The sequence below is a fragment of the Acinonyx jubatus genome, chromosome B1 (assembly GCF_027475565.1).
Source record: "Acinonyx jubatus isolate Ajub_Pintada_27869175 chromosome B1, VMU_Ajub_asm_v1.0, whole genome shotgun sequence".
Classification (NCBI taxonomy): domain Eukaryota; kingdom Metazoa; phylum Chordata; class Mammalia; order Carnivora; family Felidae; genus Acinonyx; species Acinonyx jubatus.
Window position 1 is genome coordinate 130,470,007 of NC_069382.1, and position 17,816 is coordinate 130,487,822.

At 37.6% G+C, this 17,816-nt stretch overlaps 2 protein-coding genes across 8 annotated transcripts in view; one reads left to right on the forward strand and one right to left on the reverse strand.

Annotated features, from left to right (window-relative positions):
- NUDT9 (nudix hydrolase 9) overlaps nt 1-17,816 on the reverse strand; it is a 101,507-nt gene that overhangs the window by 19,548 nt on the left and 64,143 nt on the right. The window contains exon 9 of one of the 4 annotated variants that reach the window (XR_008296246.1): nt 13,397-14,202. The exons of the other annotated variants lie outside the window; for them this stretch is intronic. The gene's annotated coding sequence lies outside the window, so the exon portion shown is untranslated. Of the gene's footprint in view, nt 1-13,396; nt 14,203-17,816 lie in introns of those variants that run through there. 4 annotated transcript variants of the gene reach the window in all.
- Nucleotides 1-17,816, forward strand: part of SPARCL1 (SPARC like 1) — a 50,021-nt gene that overhangs the window by 16,916 nt on the left and 15,289 nt on the right. For 2 of the 4 annotated variants that reach the window (XM_015067225.3, XM_053217142.1), the window contains exons 2-4: nt 11,969-12,056; nt 13,698-13,762; nt 17,533-17,709. In XM_015067225.3, the coding sequence (XP_014922711.2) occupies nt 13,709-13,762; nt 17,533-17,709 (231 nt within the window). In that variant the 5' untranslated portion in view covers nt 11,969-12,056; nt 13,698-13,708. The remainder of the gene's footprint in view (nt 1-11,968; nt 12,057-13,697; nt 13,763-17,532; nt 17,710-17,816) is intronic. The other 2 variants (XM_015067213.3, XM_015067220.3) reach the window with 1 other exon arrangement.

Below are 17,816 nucleotides of genomic sequence, written 5' to 3' on the forward strand. Positions count from 1 at the left end.
GAAGATAACACTGTTATCTGCTTTGTAAGTGAAAATTTGAATGGTGCCTGGGTAGCTCAGTCTGTTGAGTGCTGTTGATCTCAGGTAGTGAGTTCAAGCCCCACATTGGGCTCCATGCTGGATGTGAAGCCTACTTTAAAACAAAACAAAACAAAACAAAAAAGTTTGAAAATTCAGGGTGATTTCCCACTTTGGTCATTCTAAATGACACAGCTATATTCTGTCTTCATATTTTGTTTTTTCAGGATGGAAATAAACATGAGACCCTTAAAAAATAGTTCCATCCTGGACACAGTCAATAATCAGGGATCACATAGGAGATGTTGAGTTGATGGTCAAAAAACCTGCACAGTTGGCTGACAGAGGTCATGTGACAAACTCTATACTCGCTCCAAGTCTTATTACGTCTTCCCACAGCTATGCCAAGATTTTCAGCACTGTGGTAGCCTCCTATGGGCTAAAGCCAATGTGAAAATACCTCTTACCTGAGGCTAGGAAGACATTAGTTCAGGAATATCCTTTTCTCCTAAGTATGGATTAGAAGCATGTAGAAAACTAGAATTTAAATATGTGTTATATAGGACAGGTTTGTTTTTGTTTTTAATGAGTGAACTAAACATAAACATGTTTGGAACTAGGTCTCCTGGGCAGTTTGAGATCACCAAGGAGAAGAAGACAGGGAACAATGGAGGGAAAAAGCAAAGGAACACTGAAGATTCATTTCCTTTATGTCATACTTAATAGAAGACATAAATGACTATAATAATATTGATGAGATGCACAAGGCAGGGCAATGGAAATAATAATTACTTACATGTGCCTGTTACTTCAGAGTTTGCAAAGAGCTTCTCCACCTCAATGATTCCCATTTTTTTAAGTTGTTTGTTTATTGAGAGAGAGAGAGAGAGAGAGAGAGAGAGAGAGAATTTCAAGCAGACTTCGTGCCGTCCGACACGGAGCTTGAACTCATAAACCGTGGCATTGTGACCTGAGCCAAAATCAAGAGTCTGATGCTTAACCAACTGAGCCACCCAGGTGCCCCTCAATGGCTCTCTTTGACATTGCAGGGAATTGTTATTTTCATTCTATACATGAAGTTTGGAGAGATTAAGTAATTTGCTCAAAAGTAGTAGTTAGTACTTGGCAGAGCCAGGGCGCAATGCCCGAATCTCTGATTTCTTGTCTGCAGCCAGTTCCGCAGCCATTTGAGAATCTTGAATTCAGAGTCCAAAGCAGTGCATTCTAATTGTTCACCTCTTTTTTTTTTTTGAAGTTTTATTTAAATTCTAATTAGTTAACATATATGGTAAATCTGGTGTCAGGTGTAGAATTTAGTGATTAATCACTTACAACACCCCAGTGCTCATATGTGCCCCCCTTAGTACCCATCACCCATTTAGCCCAGTCCCTACCCACCTCCCCCCATCAACCCTCAGTTCTGTATAATTAAGAGTCTCTTGTGGTTTGCTTCCTTCTATTTTGCCCCCTTATCCCATGTTCATGTTTCTTAAATTCCACATAAATGAAATCATATGGTATTTCTCTTTCTCCGACTTATTTTGCTTAGCATGATACACTCTAGCTCCACCCGTGTCATTGCAAATGTCCTTGCTCACCTCTTAAGCCTTGCATTTAGCAAAGTAATTCAGATTCTTTAAGCTTCTGGTTCTTTATAGTTAAATGTCTACTTCCTTCCTTTATTGGATCAAATGAAGAGAGTATAAAGAAAGTACTTTATCACTGTGAAATGTTATATAAATGTAAAAAAGGTATAGCTAAGTCCAACTTCATGAATTCCTGGGGCCTTGCCTCAATATATCCTTATAGTTAAGCCTTCCTCCCTTCTGTCTGAAAGAACAAAGAATCCCTCTTCTCTTCAAAATTAAACCTTCCACCTGTGCTTTAATATTAGACCAGCAAATATTTATCAAAGGCTTCCTGAGATTCTGTCATCTCACTTCATCGTTGTACAGATGAAGAACTGAGACTCAAAAAAGCTAAATTTTTTTAATGTTTTATTTATTTTTCGAGAGAGAACACACGCACATGTGCGCGCAAGCAGGAGAGGGGCAAAAAGAGAGGGGGGACAGAGGATCCAAAGTGGGCTCTGCACTGACAGGCTGACAGCAGCAAGCCCGATGTGGGGCTTGAAATCATGACCTGAGCTGAAGTTGGATGCTCAACTGACTGAGCCACCCAGGCGCCCCAAAACTAAATAATTTAACCAAGATTATGCAAATTAAGTAGTGAGCCCAGAAGGCCTGTGTCAGAGCCTGTGTCTTTAATCACTGTGCAATATTGTCTTCACAGTGACTTGGGCAGCTTCTCTGTTTTCTCCATTTCAGTTATCAAATTAATGCGTAATAATCCAACCCAAAACTAAATGACTTAAAACAATCCCCTTATTTGTACATGATTCTGCAATCTGAACTGGGCTCACCCTGGTGGTTCTTCTGGTGATTTTTGTCTGGAGTCATTCACATGTCTCCAGACAAGCTGGGAACTCAGCTGGGGCCAAACCATCCCAGATAGTCTGTCATTTTCCAGGGTTCTATGTGGCCACTTATCATGCAGTGGTCCAAACTTGTCTCTAGCCCAAACTGTCTTACAGCATGGTAAATGACTTTCATAGAAAGACAAATCCCAATATGCCAGTACTTACTAAACCTCTGCTGGCATCATGTTTGCTAATGTTCCATTGGCTGAAACAAGTCACAAGACCAAGGCCAAAGTCACAGGGCATAAAGCCCAGAAGTTGTGGTTCACTGGGGTTATCATTGTTTAGCAAATCTCCTTTCTCCCTTTTTCTTCTCATTCGTTACTTATGCTTTCCCCTCAGCATAGAAAATGCTTTAATGACCACATTTAAATACAAATAAAAATTTCCTGTGACCACATGTCCCCCCTTAGCTACCATCTTACCTTCCTTTCACAGCCAACCATCTTAAACAAGTAATCTACATTCATTGTCTTCATCACATCACTGTCTATACAGTCTCCAGTCACTGCAGACTGGCCTATACCAACACTATTGCACCAAACTTACTCTCCCTCCACTCTCCAATAACTTCTGTATTTGCAAAAGCAATGGATAATTCACTGGCCTTGTTTACTTTGACCTCTCTATGACATTTAATACTTTCTTTTTCTTATGTGACTCTCCTTTCCCTCATCCTTTGTACCTTTACCTTTTCTAATCCTCTAATGTTACCTAATGGTCTTTACTCACCACGGTTGTGGCTCCTGCCCTCTGCTCTACTCACTGTGTGGTTTCTGATAGTAATAGCATCCAAAACTCTACTTTAGCCCCAAGCTCTATGCTTACCTCCACAGCTATTTATCCAAGTATGTCTCTACTCAAATGCAATGAGTCTGAAACTAATTTATCATCTTTCTTCTAAAACCAGATCCTTCTCCTCCCCAGGGCACCTGGGTGGCTCAGTCAGTTAAGCCTCTGACTTCAGCTCAGGTCATGATCTCCCAGTCTGTACGTCAAGTCCCATGTTGGGCTCTGTGCTGACAGCTCAGAGCCTGAAGCCTTCTTTGGATTCTGTGTCTCCCTCTCTCTCTGCCCCTCCCCTACTCATGCGCGCTCTCTCTCTCTCTCTCTCTCAAAAATAAATAAACATTAAAAAGTTAAAAAACAAAAATAAAACCAGATCCTTCTCTTATAATCCCTTAGCTTGGTGATAAATGTGCCCAGCTGCCCAAATTATAAATGTGATAACCCAAGACTTTTCCTTCTCTTCTTCCCACAGTGTCCAATTGGTCATTAATGCTTATCTGTTCTGCCTTTAAATAGTTCTCAGAAGTCTCCAGTGGTAAATGTTTAATAACCAGCTTTGGGCAGGATGGGGTGGGGATAGAGAGGTTGTTGGGTGGCATTTGATGATTTTCATGTTATAATCATCCCACCATGGCTGTTTTCAAGCTACTGATGTCAGACATGACATCACTGAACAGAACTGGGAAGAGATGCATGGTAGCACACATTATAAAATATTTCCACCTACAGATATAACAGGCATAAATAACCTTGAGAGTAAGTAACAGCAAAATGTAGTAAAATGAGTATGAAGTGATGAGTTTTGAATATTTATTTCCTTTGTTTTTAATATAATTAAGTGTATATAATGTAATTTTTAGTAGTGGCTTTGTTTAATAGTTCCCAGTACTCCTAGAAATTTAACAGTTGGCTCTCACAAGACAGTACAAGCTGGATCTATCCCTTCTCCATTTCCAAGACCGCAGCCAAAATTTAAAGGTCTGTCCACTTCTCACTGTGATATTGCAATTTCATTTTAGTAAGTCTTTGTACTGGTCTGTCTCCACATTGGTCTGTCTCCCTTTTTAACATACAAACCTGATTATACCACTCCCCAGCTTACAGTCATCCACTGAGACTTCATAGCTTTTTAATTGGAATTCCTTGTTTAAAGCACAGAGATTTGCCTTGTTTCTGAGCCTTATCTCCTTCTACTTCCCCTATTAACACCCTAGTGACTCAAATGTTTGCTATCTTATGTCCCTGGACCTTCATCTATACTGTTTCGACTCTCCAGGTTCTTTCCATCTTTGAGACAGCAAACTACCACTGATTGGTTTTCCAAATATCAGGTCAAGAATTACTTTCTCTGAAAGCTTTTTCTATAGAAGAGCAAATTAGCATAGTAGTTAAGAACACAGACATAAAACTAAACAGCCAGGTCTCAAATATGGCTCTGCCACTTGTGTAACCATGAACATGTTATTTAACCTTATTTTCCTTACTAGTAAAATGATGAAAACAAAATGCTATTTCATAAGATCATTGTGAAGATTAAAGAGGTATTATGTGCAAAGCCCTCAGAGCAGTGTCTATAACTTAGCACCTAAGACTTAGTAAATGTTAGTAATGTTAACTATCTAATTTTAAATGCTTCTTATCTCTGTTTCTGTTGCATTAGGTAGACATCACACTATACTAAATCATTGATTTCCTTGATTTCCTCCTTTTTAACTCTTCAAACAGAAACTTTGTAGCCTTGTAGGGGCACCTGGGTGGCTCAGGCTGTTGAGCATCCAACTTCGGCTCCGGTCATGATTTCATGGTTTGTGGGTTCAAGCCCTACGGCAGGCTCTGTGCTGACAGCTCAGAGCCTGGATTCTGCTTCAGATTCTCTCTCTCTCTCTCTCTCTCTCTCTCTCTCTCTCTCTCTCTCTGCCCCTCTCCCGCTCGATCTCTATCTCTCTCTGTCTCTCAAAAATAAACATAAAAAAAAAAAAAAACAGAGGTGCCTGGTTGGCTCTGTCGGTTAAGCATCCCACTCTTGGTTTGAGCTCAGGTCATGATCTCATGGTTCGTGGGTTCAAGCCCTGCATCAGGCACTGTGCTGATGGTATGGAGCCTGCTTGGGATTCTGTCTCCCTCTCTCTCTGCCCTTCCCCTGCTTGCTCTCTCTCTCTCTCTCTCTCTCTCTCAAAAATAAATAAACATTAAAAAAAAAACAACAACAACTATGTGGCCTTGTGCTTAGGCAGTGTCTAGTAAGCACTTAATGGATAAAAGAGTAAATGAGTGATGCACATTATGGCCAACTGGACATGTGTTTCTTCTTGATTCGTTCAGCTGCATTAGATTCAAGAAAGTGAAGGGAATTTATGAGATCCTATGATCAAGTTAAAGGGCAATGTTTTCTCAAATTTAACTATACATATTGCTATAAAAACTAAAATCAAAGGAAATTAGTCTTGAAACCCACAACACTTTTGATGATTCTTGCTTACTCTTTATGTTGCTATTATTTATAAGAAAATGTGGTAACAGTCTCTTAGCCTAATTTCATTGTCATTTGTGATGAATGTAGGAAAAACTGAAGTTAAAAGGAACTTTGGTAAATGTGTAGGCAAAAGAGACTTCAAATATTCCACTGGAAAAATATTCTGACCTCACAGCAAAACTTATATTATTTTCTGAGGCTCTGAGTTGTTTATTCAAGATTCACAATTTGAATGTGTAGATTGCTTTGGGTAGTATTGGCATTTTAACAATATTTATTCTTCCAATCTTTGAGCATGGAATGTTTTTCCATTTCTTTGTACCTCCTTCAATTTCCTTCATCAGCTTTCTATAGTTTTCAGCATACAGATCTTTCACATCTTTGGTTAGGTCTACTCCTGGGTATTTTATGGTTCTTGGTTTAATAAACAATTTATTTCCTTCAAAAATAAAAAGAATCACAATTTGACTTTTATGAAAGAAGAGAGAAAAAATAATAAAAATGTATTGAGTGTCCTGGGTATCAGGCAGTTTTACAACTATTATTTCTTCTAATCTTCACAAAACTGAATTAGATAGCGTATGCCGTATTAGCATAGATATGCTATAGATCTATGCTATAAATCTGCTATAGATATGCTATAGATATACTATAGACATGCCAATATCTCCTGGAAACAACCTCACAGGCATACCCAGGAATAATGTTTAACGGCATATCTGGACATCCTGCAGCCCAGTCAAGTTGTCACCTAAAATTAACCATCACAGACATTATCCCCTTTCTAGATGGGGAATCTGAGGCTTAGAGGCTTAAGTAATTTGCCAAAGATCACATAGTCGACAAAGCACCAAAGCACCATTCCCCTTCTACCAAACTAGTAGTTCTCAGTCAGGGCAATTTTATCGTCAGGAGATACTTGGCAATATCTGGAGACATTTTTGGTTGTCATAGCTGGTGGCAGGTAGGGGACTTGCTATGATATCTAGTGGGTAGAAGAGGGGACTTGCTATGGTATCTAGTGGGTAGAAGTTACGGATGCTGTAAACATCCTAGATACCACAAAGAATTACCCACCCAAAATGTTTACAGTGCCAAGATAAAGAATCCCTGCACTAAATGTACTATTTTTTTAAACTGTACTCTTTTATATTTTTACAGTTTTCTAAAACTATTCTATTAAACAGTATAGGCTGATCTAAAATATAAATGATTATAGGGGCGCCTGGGTGGTTCAGTCAGTTAAGCTTTTGACTTCAGCTCAGATAATGATCTCACGTTTCATGGGTCCGAGCCCCACATCGTGCTCTGTGCTGACAGCTCAGAACCTGGAGCCTGCTTCAGATTCTGTGTCTCCCTCTCTCTCTTACCCTCTCCCAGTCTCTCTCTCTCTCAAAAATAAATAAACATTAAAAAAATTTTTTAAATAGGGGCACCTGGGTGGCTCAGTTGTTTGAGCGTCCGACTTCAGCTCAGGTCATGATCTCACAAGTGGGTTTGAGGCCCGCATCAGGCTCTGTGCTGACAGCTCAGAGCCTGGAGCCTGCTTCGGATTCTGTGTCTCCCTCTCTCTCTACCCCTCCCCAACTCATGCTCTGTCTCTGTCTCTAAAAAATGAATAAACCTTAAAAATTTTTTTTAATTTTTTTAATAAAATATAAACGATTTAGTTTCATAAATCTGATAAAATGAATGAATGCTAAATTCTGAATATGGAGGAAGGAAACTGCATTTTTCAATGACTTTTTACATTAACATTCACTGAGAGAATAAAATATTTTAAATTATCATCAATAATAAAGATAGGAAATAGATACCACTTATATGCTCAAAGCAGTAAATACCATAATATAATATATTTAATTTTGATACAATAAAATCATGAATATATTTTCAGTGGATTTAGTTGTTTACAGAAAAAAGCATCATTTTATGGTTCATGAAATTCATAGAATTATCTTCAATTTTAGAATTATAAAATACTAAAGCTAAAGGATCATCAAGGTCATCTGCTTCATTGTTCATCACTTAAGAAAATTGTATCTAAGAAAGGGTAAGCTATCCAAGGCCTCTTAGCCAGTTAAGAACAGTGTTGGAGCCAGAATTCAGCTTTCCTGACAGTTACATGCTTTTTTTAATTCCAAGGTGTTTTTCAATATCCCTGAAGTGTTAGAATGTGGGGTAGAGGGAGTTGCTATATATTTTTATTTAAACATGTTCTTCATTCAAAGGAAATTGAATTTCTATGTTTTTGCCTTGTTTCAACTAAAAAAGCATTGAAAGGGACTTTTGATATCAAATAACCCAACCAACTTTCTATGACAAGACTTTTTTTTCCTCAACACAAAAGAATGTATTTACTAAGTATGCAAAATCTTAAACCTTAACATTTTGGAATGCTTTGTTTAAAAACTCAAAGTGAATTCCAAATTTTTCCCAGTACTGTTCAGAAGTTTTTTTTGGTTTTTTTTGTTTTTCCTCCTTCCCTACATCTGTGTAAGAGGTAAAGTAGAGGTCTTTATTTGCAAAATTGCTACAAAAGCACCAGAGCTGGAGCCAGGAAAGCTCAGTTTGAGCCCGATTCCCTTCTTAACATCTTTCCAACTTCCAGCCTATCCTGTCATAGCCTTTCTAGTCCTGTTCTTCATCTCCCACTTCATGGGGTTGTTGCAAAGGTCAAATAAGATAATATCTCATTTGTAAATCTGTTTGATAAACACAAGGCACTTTGATAATATAAACTTCCAGTATTTGTTACACATCATTACTAGTTCTAAATGTTTATTTCAAGATATAAATGGAACACACATGCCACTGTCAGTATTCTGAGTTTCTGACATTATGTACAGTCATTTTCAGAGGGGTCCATTAGAGGAATTAAATTTAAGTCTCCAAGCTGAGTACATGTTACTTTCATTAAACATGGAATTGATTAGTTTTTTTAAGGTGTTATAAGGTTATATGTGATTTGAGTTTTTCCCCCAAGACTTAATCTCCATTCTTCCAACACACTGTTCCCTAGTCTGGGCAGCCCACCCTCGGGGGTTTGAATAGGAGGATAGGTGAAAGAGTGTTTTTATTTTTTCTAACATGATAAGGAAGTCTGTGCTAGTACCTGTAGGCTCCTTTTCTTCAATAAAATCTTTATTTGTTAGCGAAGTTAGAACACAGACCCATAGTAATTCCTATGTGTCCTCGAAGCAGCAGCAGCAGCAGTAATAACAGTAGTAGTGGTAGTAATGGGGATATAAATCTGATGAAGAAATGGAAATAATCTGTTGATTAAATGGGGTAATGAAGGGGTGCTGGGTGGCTCAGCTGGTTAAGCATCTGACTTCGGCTCAGGTCATGATCTTGTGGTTCATGCATTTGAGACCTGCGTCAGGTTCTGTGCTGACAGCTCAGAGCCTGGAGCTTGCTTCAGATTCTGCATCTCCCTCTTCTCTCTGCCCCTCCTCCACTTGCTATCTCTCTCTCTCTCTCTCAAAAATAAAGATTTAAAAAACTGAAATGGGGTAATGAAACATATTGCCACTCCCTGCTAAAATTCCAGTATAATGATAGAAAAAGAGAAATAATAATATAAACTCACAATAACAAAGAAAAGAGAGGAGGTGACAAGATAAAAGATTCCAGCAAATTTTTAGAAGGTAGCAAGCAGTTGGAAGAATAGGGAAAGCTTAAATCTAAGGATTTTCAGAGAAGGGTACCATAGATAAAGAAGACAGTTCACACTGCAAAACCCAGAAAAGTTTCAAGAATTGGAAGTACCAGGTCATTTGAAAGTTGAGGTAAGGGGAGAGGTTGAAACCAGGAGGACTGATGGAAAGCCTGTCAGATAAACAGATGTCAGATCTTTCCTTCTGTGTCTACTGCCAGAGGACTCCCCATTTCAACCTTAACGAAAAGGGAAGGTTATTCTCTGGTCCTGGGCTCTAGATAGGCACCATAGGGACAGGCGGTGGGGATGGGGGAGGATATGGTGCCATACAGAAATCTGGGGATGAGAGTCAGTATATTGCACTGAGAGACCTCCAGTCCCTTCACTCCTACACCTCACAGAATGTAGCAACCAAGCTTTTAGCCACTCCCTGGGGTTGGAGGTATGGAGATCTTCTCTAGAAAAAAAATCTCTCCAAGAACAAAAATCTGACAATGACATTGAGGGCACCACATCAAAAATGTTAGGTTCCTATCTCAGCCCCTCCAAGGTAGCTCTCCAAGGTGTCAAGCCCTGCCCATGAAATGTCTAACTGGCTGTGTAGTGACTTGCTACTAAATATTACCATACAACCAAAGACATTGGACATTCGAGAAAAGCTTTTAACATAAAAATCAAAGACCAAAATATACAAGAAAAACTGGGATAATATGGAAACAGAAAATGCAGGACTCAAAGGAAAATTTTAAAATATTTAATTAATATCCTCAAAAAGATAAGAGTATATCACACTAATGAACACAGAAGAGGATAATATTAAAGAGGGGAACATCAGGAAATCAGAAATTGAAAGTTTAAAAATGTTTGAAATGTTTTTAATATGTTTAAAAAATGTTTAAAAAACCAATAGTGGAGATGAAAGATAAAATTAAGGAAGTTTCCAGGGCGCCTGAGTGGCTCAGTCGGTTAAGCAGCCCACTTCAGCTCAGGTCGTGATCTCACAGTCCCGCATCGGGCTCTGTACTAACAGCTCAGAGCCTGGAGCCTGCTTCAGATTCTGTGTCTCCCTCTCTCTCTGCCCCTCCCCTGCTCATGCTGTGTCTCTCTCTCTGTGTCTCAAAAATAAATAAACGTTTAAATTTTTTTTTAAAAGATTAAGGAAAAAAAAAAGATTAAGGAAGTTTCCAAAAATAATATAACCATGGAAAAAAAGAACAAAAACTGTAAGTAAATTAGAAAACCAATCCCAAAAGTCGACATTTAACTATTATGAATTCCAGAAAGAAAATACAAAAAACTAGAGGGACAAAAATTATCAAAGAATTACATATTAAAATCTCTCAGAACAGTTGAATTTCCAAATTCAAAGAGACTAATGAGTGCCTGAAGTAAATTTAAAAGGATTCAAATTGGGGCACCTGGGTGGCGCAGTCGGTTAAGCGTCCAACTTCAGCCAGGTCATGATCTCGGGGTCCGTGAGTTCGAGCCCTGCATCAGGCTCTGGGCTGATGGCTCAGAGCCTGGAGCCTGTTTCCGATTCTGTGTCTCCCTCTCTCTCTCTGCCCCTCCCCCGTTCATGCTCTGTCTCTCTCCATCCCAAAAATAAATAAACGTTGAAAAAAAAATTCAAAAGGATTCAAATTAAGGCAGATATTGTAATATTTTATTTTTTTGGGTTTTTTTGTGTGTTTTTTTGGTAATATTTTAAAATACTAGAGATAAATATTAAAACTTGGGACAAAAACTTAAAAGCTTACAGAAAGAAAAAAAACAGTTCTCATTTTTAAAAAATGGGAAAAACCAACACTGGTGCTCTTACTAGCAACACCAGAAACTAAAGAAAATGGATCATGTTTTAAAATTCTGAGAAAAAAAAATTGATCTAGAAGCAGCTTGGTGGCTTAGTCAGTTAAGCATTGGCTCAGGTCATGGTCTCATGGTTTATGAGTTGAAGTTGCTCATGAAGCTCTCTGTTCTCAGCAGCAGAGACTGCTTTGGAAACTCTGTTCCCCCCTCTCTCTCTCTCTGCCTCTACCCTGCTCTCACTCTCTGTCTCTCTCTCTCAAAAATAAATAAACGTTAAAATAATTTTTCTAATCTAAAATTCTATATCCGGTCAAACTGTCTATCAAGTGAAGGATGAAATACTCATGTTTTCTTGCTATGCAGAGTCTCAAAACTTTTGTCTCCTATATACTGTTTCTCAGGAAGCTTCTGGAGTATGTGCTCCATAAAAATGAGGGAGAACACCAAGATAGAAAAATATATGGGATCTAGGAAGCAAGAACTCAAACACAAGAAAGAGCAAGGGGGATCCCCAGGGTGGTGGTAACTAGAGATCCCAGGAGGAAAGCAGGGTAGCTGCTTGGGGAGGGGGAGGAGGAGGGCTTCTGTCAAATGGAGCAAGAGAGCCAACACCTGGGAGGGACATGTCCGTGAGGAAAATGGGGCTTGGGGATCCCCTATGGGTTTGTTGTTGTTGTTCTGTTGTGGTAGTCGTTGTTGTTAGCATATTAAAATGAACTTTTAAATTTTGTTGGACAATTTGGGAAGAATAAATGTACCTGGAAAAGTACATTAAAAGAGGAGGCAATTTCTAGGGCTAGACAAAACACAATATTGTTCAAGAAATAAATGTAAGTATGATTCAACACAGGAAATTACTAGTTGACTCAGCTATGAAGAGTATGCACATTGTCATAAATGTTAAATAGTGATTTAAATAGCAATTGTGATGTAATTATTTTAGGAAGGGAGTGTGTGTGTGTGTGTGTGTGTGTGTGTGTGAAGTGATAGCTGTTACAGTATTAAATCACAGAATGTTTGACATTAATGTATTTTTAAATATATATTTATTTTAAATATCCATTTAAGTATTTGTTTAGAAATATACACATATTTCTATTTCAGTAGGAGAACTCACTTTCTCTATAAACCTCAAAATATTTTTTAAAGCTCTATAGATTTATACATTTATGTATAAAACTATGATTGCAAAAAATAACTTAAAAGAGACATCTACTATTTCTAAGCGATCCAGAGAATCTCTTTTAAAGACTAAAAACTCTGTTCCTAATACCAGTGGGAGTTGGACTACTAGGCTTAGAGATACTCTGCAGAGAAATGTATACAGCTCACTCCTTTTAAGAAAATTCCCCTGGAGGCCAATTTACTTAGCCTCTTTGAGCCTTGCTTGCCTCATCTCTAAACTGAAAAAGTTCATTTGGAACAAACGAAACTCAAATTCGAGGCAAATAACAAGTGAAACAGACCAGGTACAAATGCCAGCATCCCTTACAAAGGACAGTCTCTACTCAGAACCAGCTGGCTTTGCCATGAAGACCTTTTGTTGCTAAAAGGCCCACTGGTTCAAGAGAAACTGCAAATCTGAGTTTTTGCATGAAACCTCTGAATTTTAAAATGCTAGTTTAAAATACACAATGCTTTGGGACACTTCAGTGGCTCAGTCAGTTAAGTGTCCACCTGTTGGTTTTGGCTCAGGTCATGATCTAACGGTTCGTGAGTTTGAGCCCCATGTCAGGCTCTGTGCTGACAGCATGGAGCCTGCTTGGAATTCTCTGTCTTCATCTCTCTCTGCCGCTCCCCTCCTGCTCGCTCACTCGCTTGCTCGCTCTCTCTCTCAAAATAAATAAACTTAAAATAATAATTAAAATTAAATTAAATTAAATTAAATTAAATTAAATTAAATTAAATTAAAATACACAGTGCCTGCCAAACCAAACCCATCTGCAGGCTACCACCAACCCACAGATTGCAATGTGAGACTTATACATTAGGTGAACATTGATGACCACTTTAGGCAGTACAATGTCTCATTCCTAAAACTCTGCATTGAATGTATGGGTTTCTCCACCACCAAAGAGGCAGGCTATTTTATCCCAACCTGACAAACTATATTACTTCACTTTGTCAATTTTATCTTTACTGTGAACACTCACAAATCTTAAGACTTAAATCTGCATAGCATCTTTATTCATGGAAACACAGTCAAAAACAGAGATAGGTGCTGCCCAAACACAGCTGGGCCAAAAAATCAAGGAGTCATTCTCACAGACACAACTGGATAAAAACTGTCATTAAATCCGTCTTTCCAGACATGTTAGTTCACATGTCTGTAAAGGCATTACTGTAAAGACAGTAATCGCGTTTAAATACAAAGGTTAGTATCAAGCTCATTATTTGCTAAGAAGATTATCTTTTCATTTTTCACAAGGAAACTTTTACCCACCACTGCTAATTATCTTCTTCGTTCGCAGGCCTAGAAAGCATGAAGACTGTAGTTTTTCTCCTATACATTTTGGGAACTGCAACTGCAATACCGGTAAATACCCTTTTTTCTGTTATTACATCTCTCCTTCCTACATTTAATTTAGAAATCCTCCATTTAAAAGAAAATGTGTTTATATAGTGGTTTGAAATTCTCTTTTTTGTTTTAATATTATTTTTTCCCAAGCAGAGAATGAATGACTCAAAATATTGATATAAAATACTTTCTGAAAGAATATTTCCTTCAGAACTACCAGATTCTACAAGATACAATAAATATAAATCTGAAAATGTTGATTATAATTTATTAGAAGGGGGATCTTCCAGGACCCAAATGCCAAAGAGAATGGGAAGAAATAAATTTTCCTTTGGAAGTTTATCACTTAGTATGAGAAACCTAAGAAATTAGTATGAGAAGTCTTGGGAATGCACACCCATACTCTTTAGCAGCATTTTCTTCAAGACCAAATATATACTGGCTGATCAATTCTGAGTCTGTAATAAAACAAGAACCAGTGGGTTAGGGCCAGGAAATGGTATGATAATCATAAATCGGCTCCTAACTCGTCCTTGAGGGTGGTTGGGGAGGGGGTACTTTCCAAGCAAACATGCTGATAATAGACAGAACTAGAACATTCTTTTCTTCACGATCAGATATCCTGGCACCACCATTCACACAGCAGTAAATCAGACACACACAAATCAGAATCATTTGAGACCATGTCAGCAGCCTTAAAATAACCTGAAAGTTATTATTGTTGTTGTTTTAATGTTGTTTTTAATGGCTTGGATGATCATGTAGATGTCTCCCAAATGATCCATATCATCCATAATCAAGCTAAAGGATTTATGCCATTTTTTTTTCTTTTTTGCCAAATGGAGGAATCAATCTCCTTTAAATAGACAAAGTAATTTTTCTCATCCCTTCTCTTCCTCCGTCTCTACTATGTCTAAGATTCTGTCCTTGTTTTTTGGATAGCTGGTGGCTAACATTTGGTTGACAGATGTGTCCGCAAAGACCAGCATGATGCCACCCAGACCAAGCATTTCTTAGAAAACAGAATTTATGACCACTCCTAGGAATTGTGCTTTAGTAGCTGGAGCTACTCCAGCTGAAATTATACATGTCCTCTGCAATTACAAAAGTGGGATAAATTATGTTCACAGAAAGAAGCTCCCACAGACCCATTGTTTTCTCCTAAAAATGTGTTTTCCCTTGCAGCTGTTGCCCACTATATAAACAGGCACCAAAAATGCCTTTGAACCAAATGTTTGAATAACACATCTACATATAGACACATTTTAAAGGTTTTCTTTTGGGGACAATTTGTTATGTAGATCCAGTCAAACACTAAAAAGCTAAATATCTTCCCATAGGGTTTACCTCTTACAAATCTTGTGTCATTTTCCCAGATTGACTGAATTGTACGGAAGTAAGTGGATTCTGTGTGGTTCAGGGATTCCACACATTTCCAGAGGGTATGGTGTTATAGATGTGGGAATAATAATAATAAAACAGAGTTTGATTGCAGAAAATTTCTGAAAGAAGATAAGCTGCTGTCCTTCTGCATTTCTTTCAGCTTGGAGAGGGAGAGCAGAGGAGGAAGGGTGCAGAGGGGGAGCAGTTCTCTACTAATAAGCCGAAAATCTCCTCCATCCCTTGCCTTCCATAATGCCCTTGCTGGAAACCTGCCAAACTGGCCACCATTCTTTATCCTTTCTCCCTTACAAATGGCTTCTTTGGAAATTTTTTCAAATGTTATATGACTCCTTTTAGTTGAAAAGGTGATAAGCAAGAGAGCAAACCACATCTAAAATGAACCCTGAACTCCATGTCTTTCCTTATATTATACAATTGGTACAACAGAATGTGCTAATAGAGTAAAGACAAGTCAATGCAAATAAAATCTGGTTTTGTGCTTATACCTCGATCTGCCTGACATGAGTATCCTTAGCATCTCTGTAAGAAAGATTTGTAGTGAATACTTGCTTACAGTATTGGACAGTTCATAGTATTACCACTGTAGGATATTACTTCTAGCAATAGTCAGTTTTCACTTGGTTACTTTAATATACATAAACTTATCTTGATATTTCTGCTCACTTCACCTTGACAGATGATAGGGTGGGATTCACAATTCGTCAAATGACAGATAGATAGCTGATAGAGTCAAGACTTGAAGGAAGATCTTTAATCTCTAGGTCAGTTGTTAAACTTCTCCATCATGTATCACTGCCAGTTCTTCATCTATGCCTTCAGTCTTGCTAGAAATAGAGCCATCCTTCTAGTTGAAATAATACTCCATTGCTGTTCTTCCTAACTAGACTTAGTGTACTATTTCACACAGTTTTTGAATTAGTTCTATGTTAAATTATTTATCATAAGATTTCTTGATGAATATAAGGCTGCTAGTGTTAAGAAAATAAATATTGAATAAGGTTTAAATCTTTTCTGCTATTTATCAGTGAATACTTAAAATTTAACTTAAGAAAATGTACAATGTTAAAGAACTTCTCAAACTCAACACCCAAAAAACAAATAATCCGGTTAAGAAATGAGCAGAAAACATGAATAGACATCTGTCCAAAGAAGACATCCAGATGACTTACAGACATATGAAAATATGCTCAATATCACTCATCACAGGGAAATACAAATCAAAACTATGATGAGATACCATCTCACATCTGTCAGAATGGCTAAAATTAACAGCACAAGAAACAACAGGTATTGGCAAGGATGTGGAGAAAGGGGAACCCTCTTGCACTGTTGGTAGGAATGCAAACTGATGCAACCACTATGGAAAATAATATGGAGGTTCCTCAAAAATTTAAAAATAGAACTACCCTATGATCCAGTAACTGCACTACTAGGTATTTACCCAAAAGATACAAAAAGACTGATTCGAAGGGACACATGCACCCCAATGTTTATAGCAACATTATCAACAACAGCCAAACTATGGAAAGAGCTCAAATGTCCATAGACTGATAAATGGATAAAGAAGATGTGGTTTATATATACAATGGAATATTACTCGGCCATCAAAAAAAATAAAATCTTGGCATTTGCAACAACATGCATGGAGCTACGGTGTATTATGCTAAGCGAAATAAATCAGTCAGAGAAAGACAAATACCATATGATTTCACTCATGTGGAATTTAAGAAACAAAACAGATGAACGTATGGGAAGGGAAAAAAAAGAAAGAAAAACCATAAGAGACTCCTAACTATAGAGAAAAAACTGAGAATTGCTAAAGGCAGGTGGGTGTGGGATGGGCTAGATGGGTGATGGATATTAAGGAGGGCACTTATGATGATTAATGGGTGTTGTACATAAGTGATGAATCACCAAATTCTCCTGAAATGAATGTTGCACTGTATGTTAACTAACTAGAATTTAAATAAAAATTTAAAAAGAAAACGTACAGAGTTATATCTTCGGTAAATTTAATTTGACTTTGACTTTCTGCTAACAACAGTTCTTAAAATTATAGAATGTGAATGTTTTTTAAGTTTGAAAAGCACAGAAAATAATTCCAAACCTCAAAGGTGACAATTATTGAAATAATCTTTGCTCTATTTTCACCCAGTCTCTGCATACATAACTTTTTCTTAAATATGTTTGGGAGTCTGTTTTCACCTAAGATTATAATCTAGCCATTTGCTTGTATTCTTAAAAATTCTAGAGAGTATTTTTTAATTGATGTTATGTATGAACCATAGTGCTACTAAGAATGATGACGATAAAGGAGTAGCTAGAAATTTTAGACATCAGCATCTAGACGTGAATAACGTGAGCCAATTTCTACTTTTTTTCAGACAAATGCAAGGTTCCTGTCTAATCATCCGAAACCAACTGCTGATTCCTTGAGTTCCATCCAACAGGCTGAAGTGTTAGTAACACCTAACAACACTGCAATCCCCATGTTAAGGGTTGAAGATGCAGAAAATGAAAAGGAAATTGCAGTGCCTATAGAAGACCATCCCAACCATAAGGTAAAAGTAACATGGTTATGCGATTATAATTTAAAATTTTTCCAAAGGTCTCAATTTCAAAGCATAGTTAAGGATATTACCTCATTCTCACCTCAGCTTAATTTTTA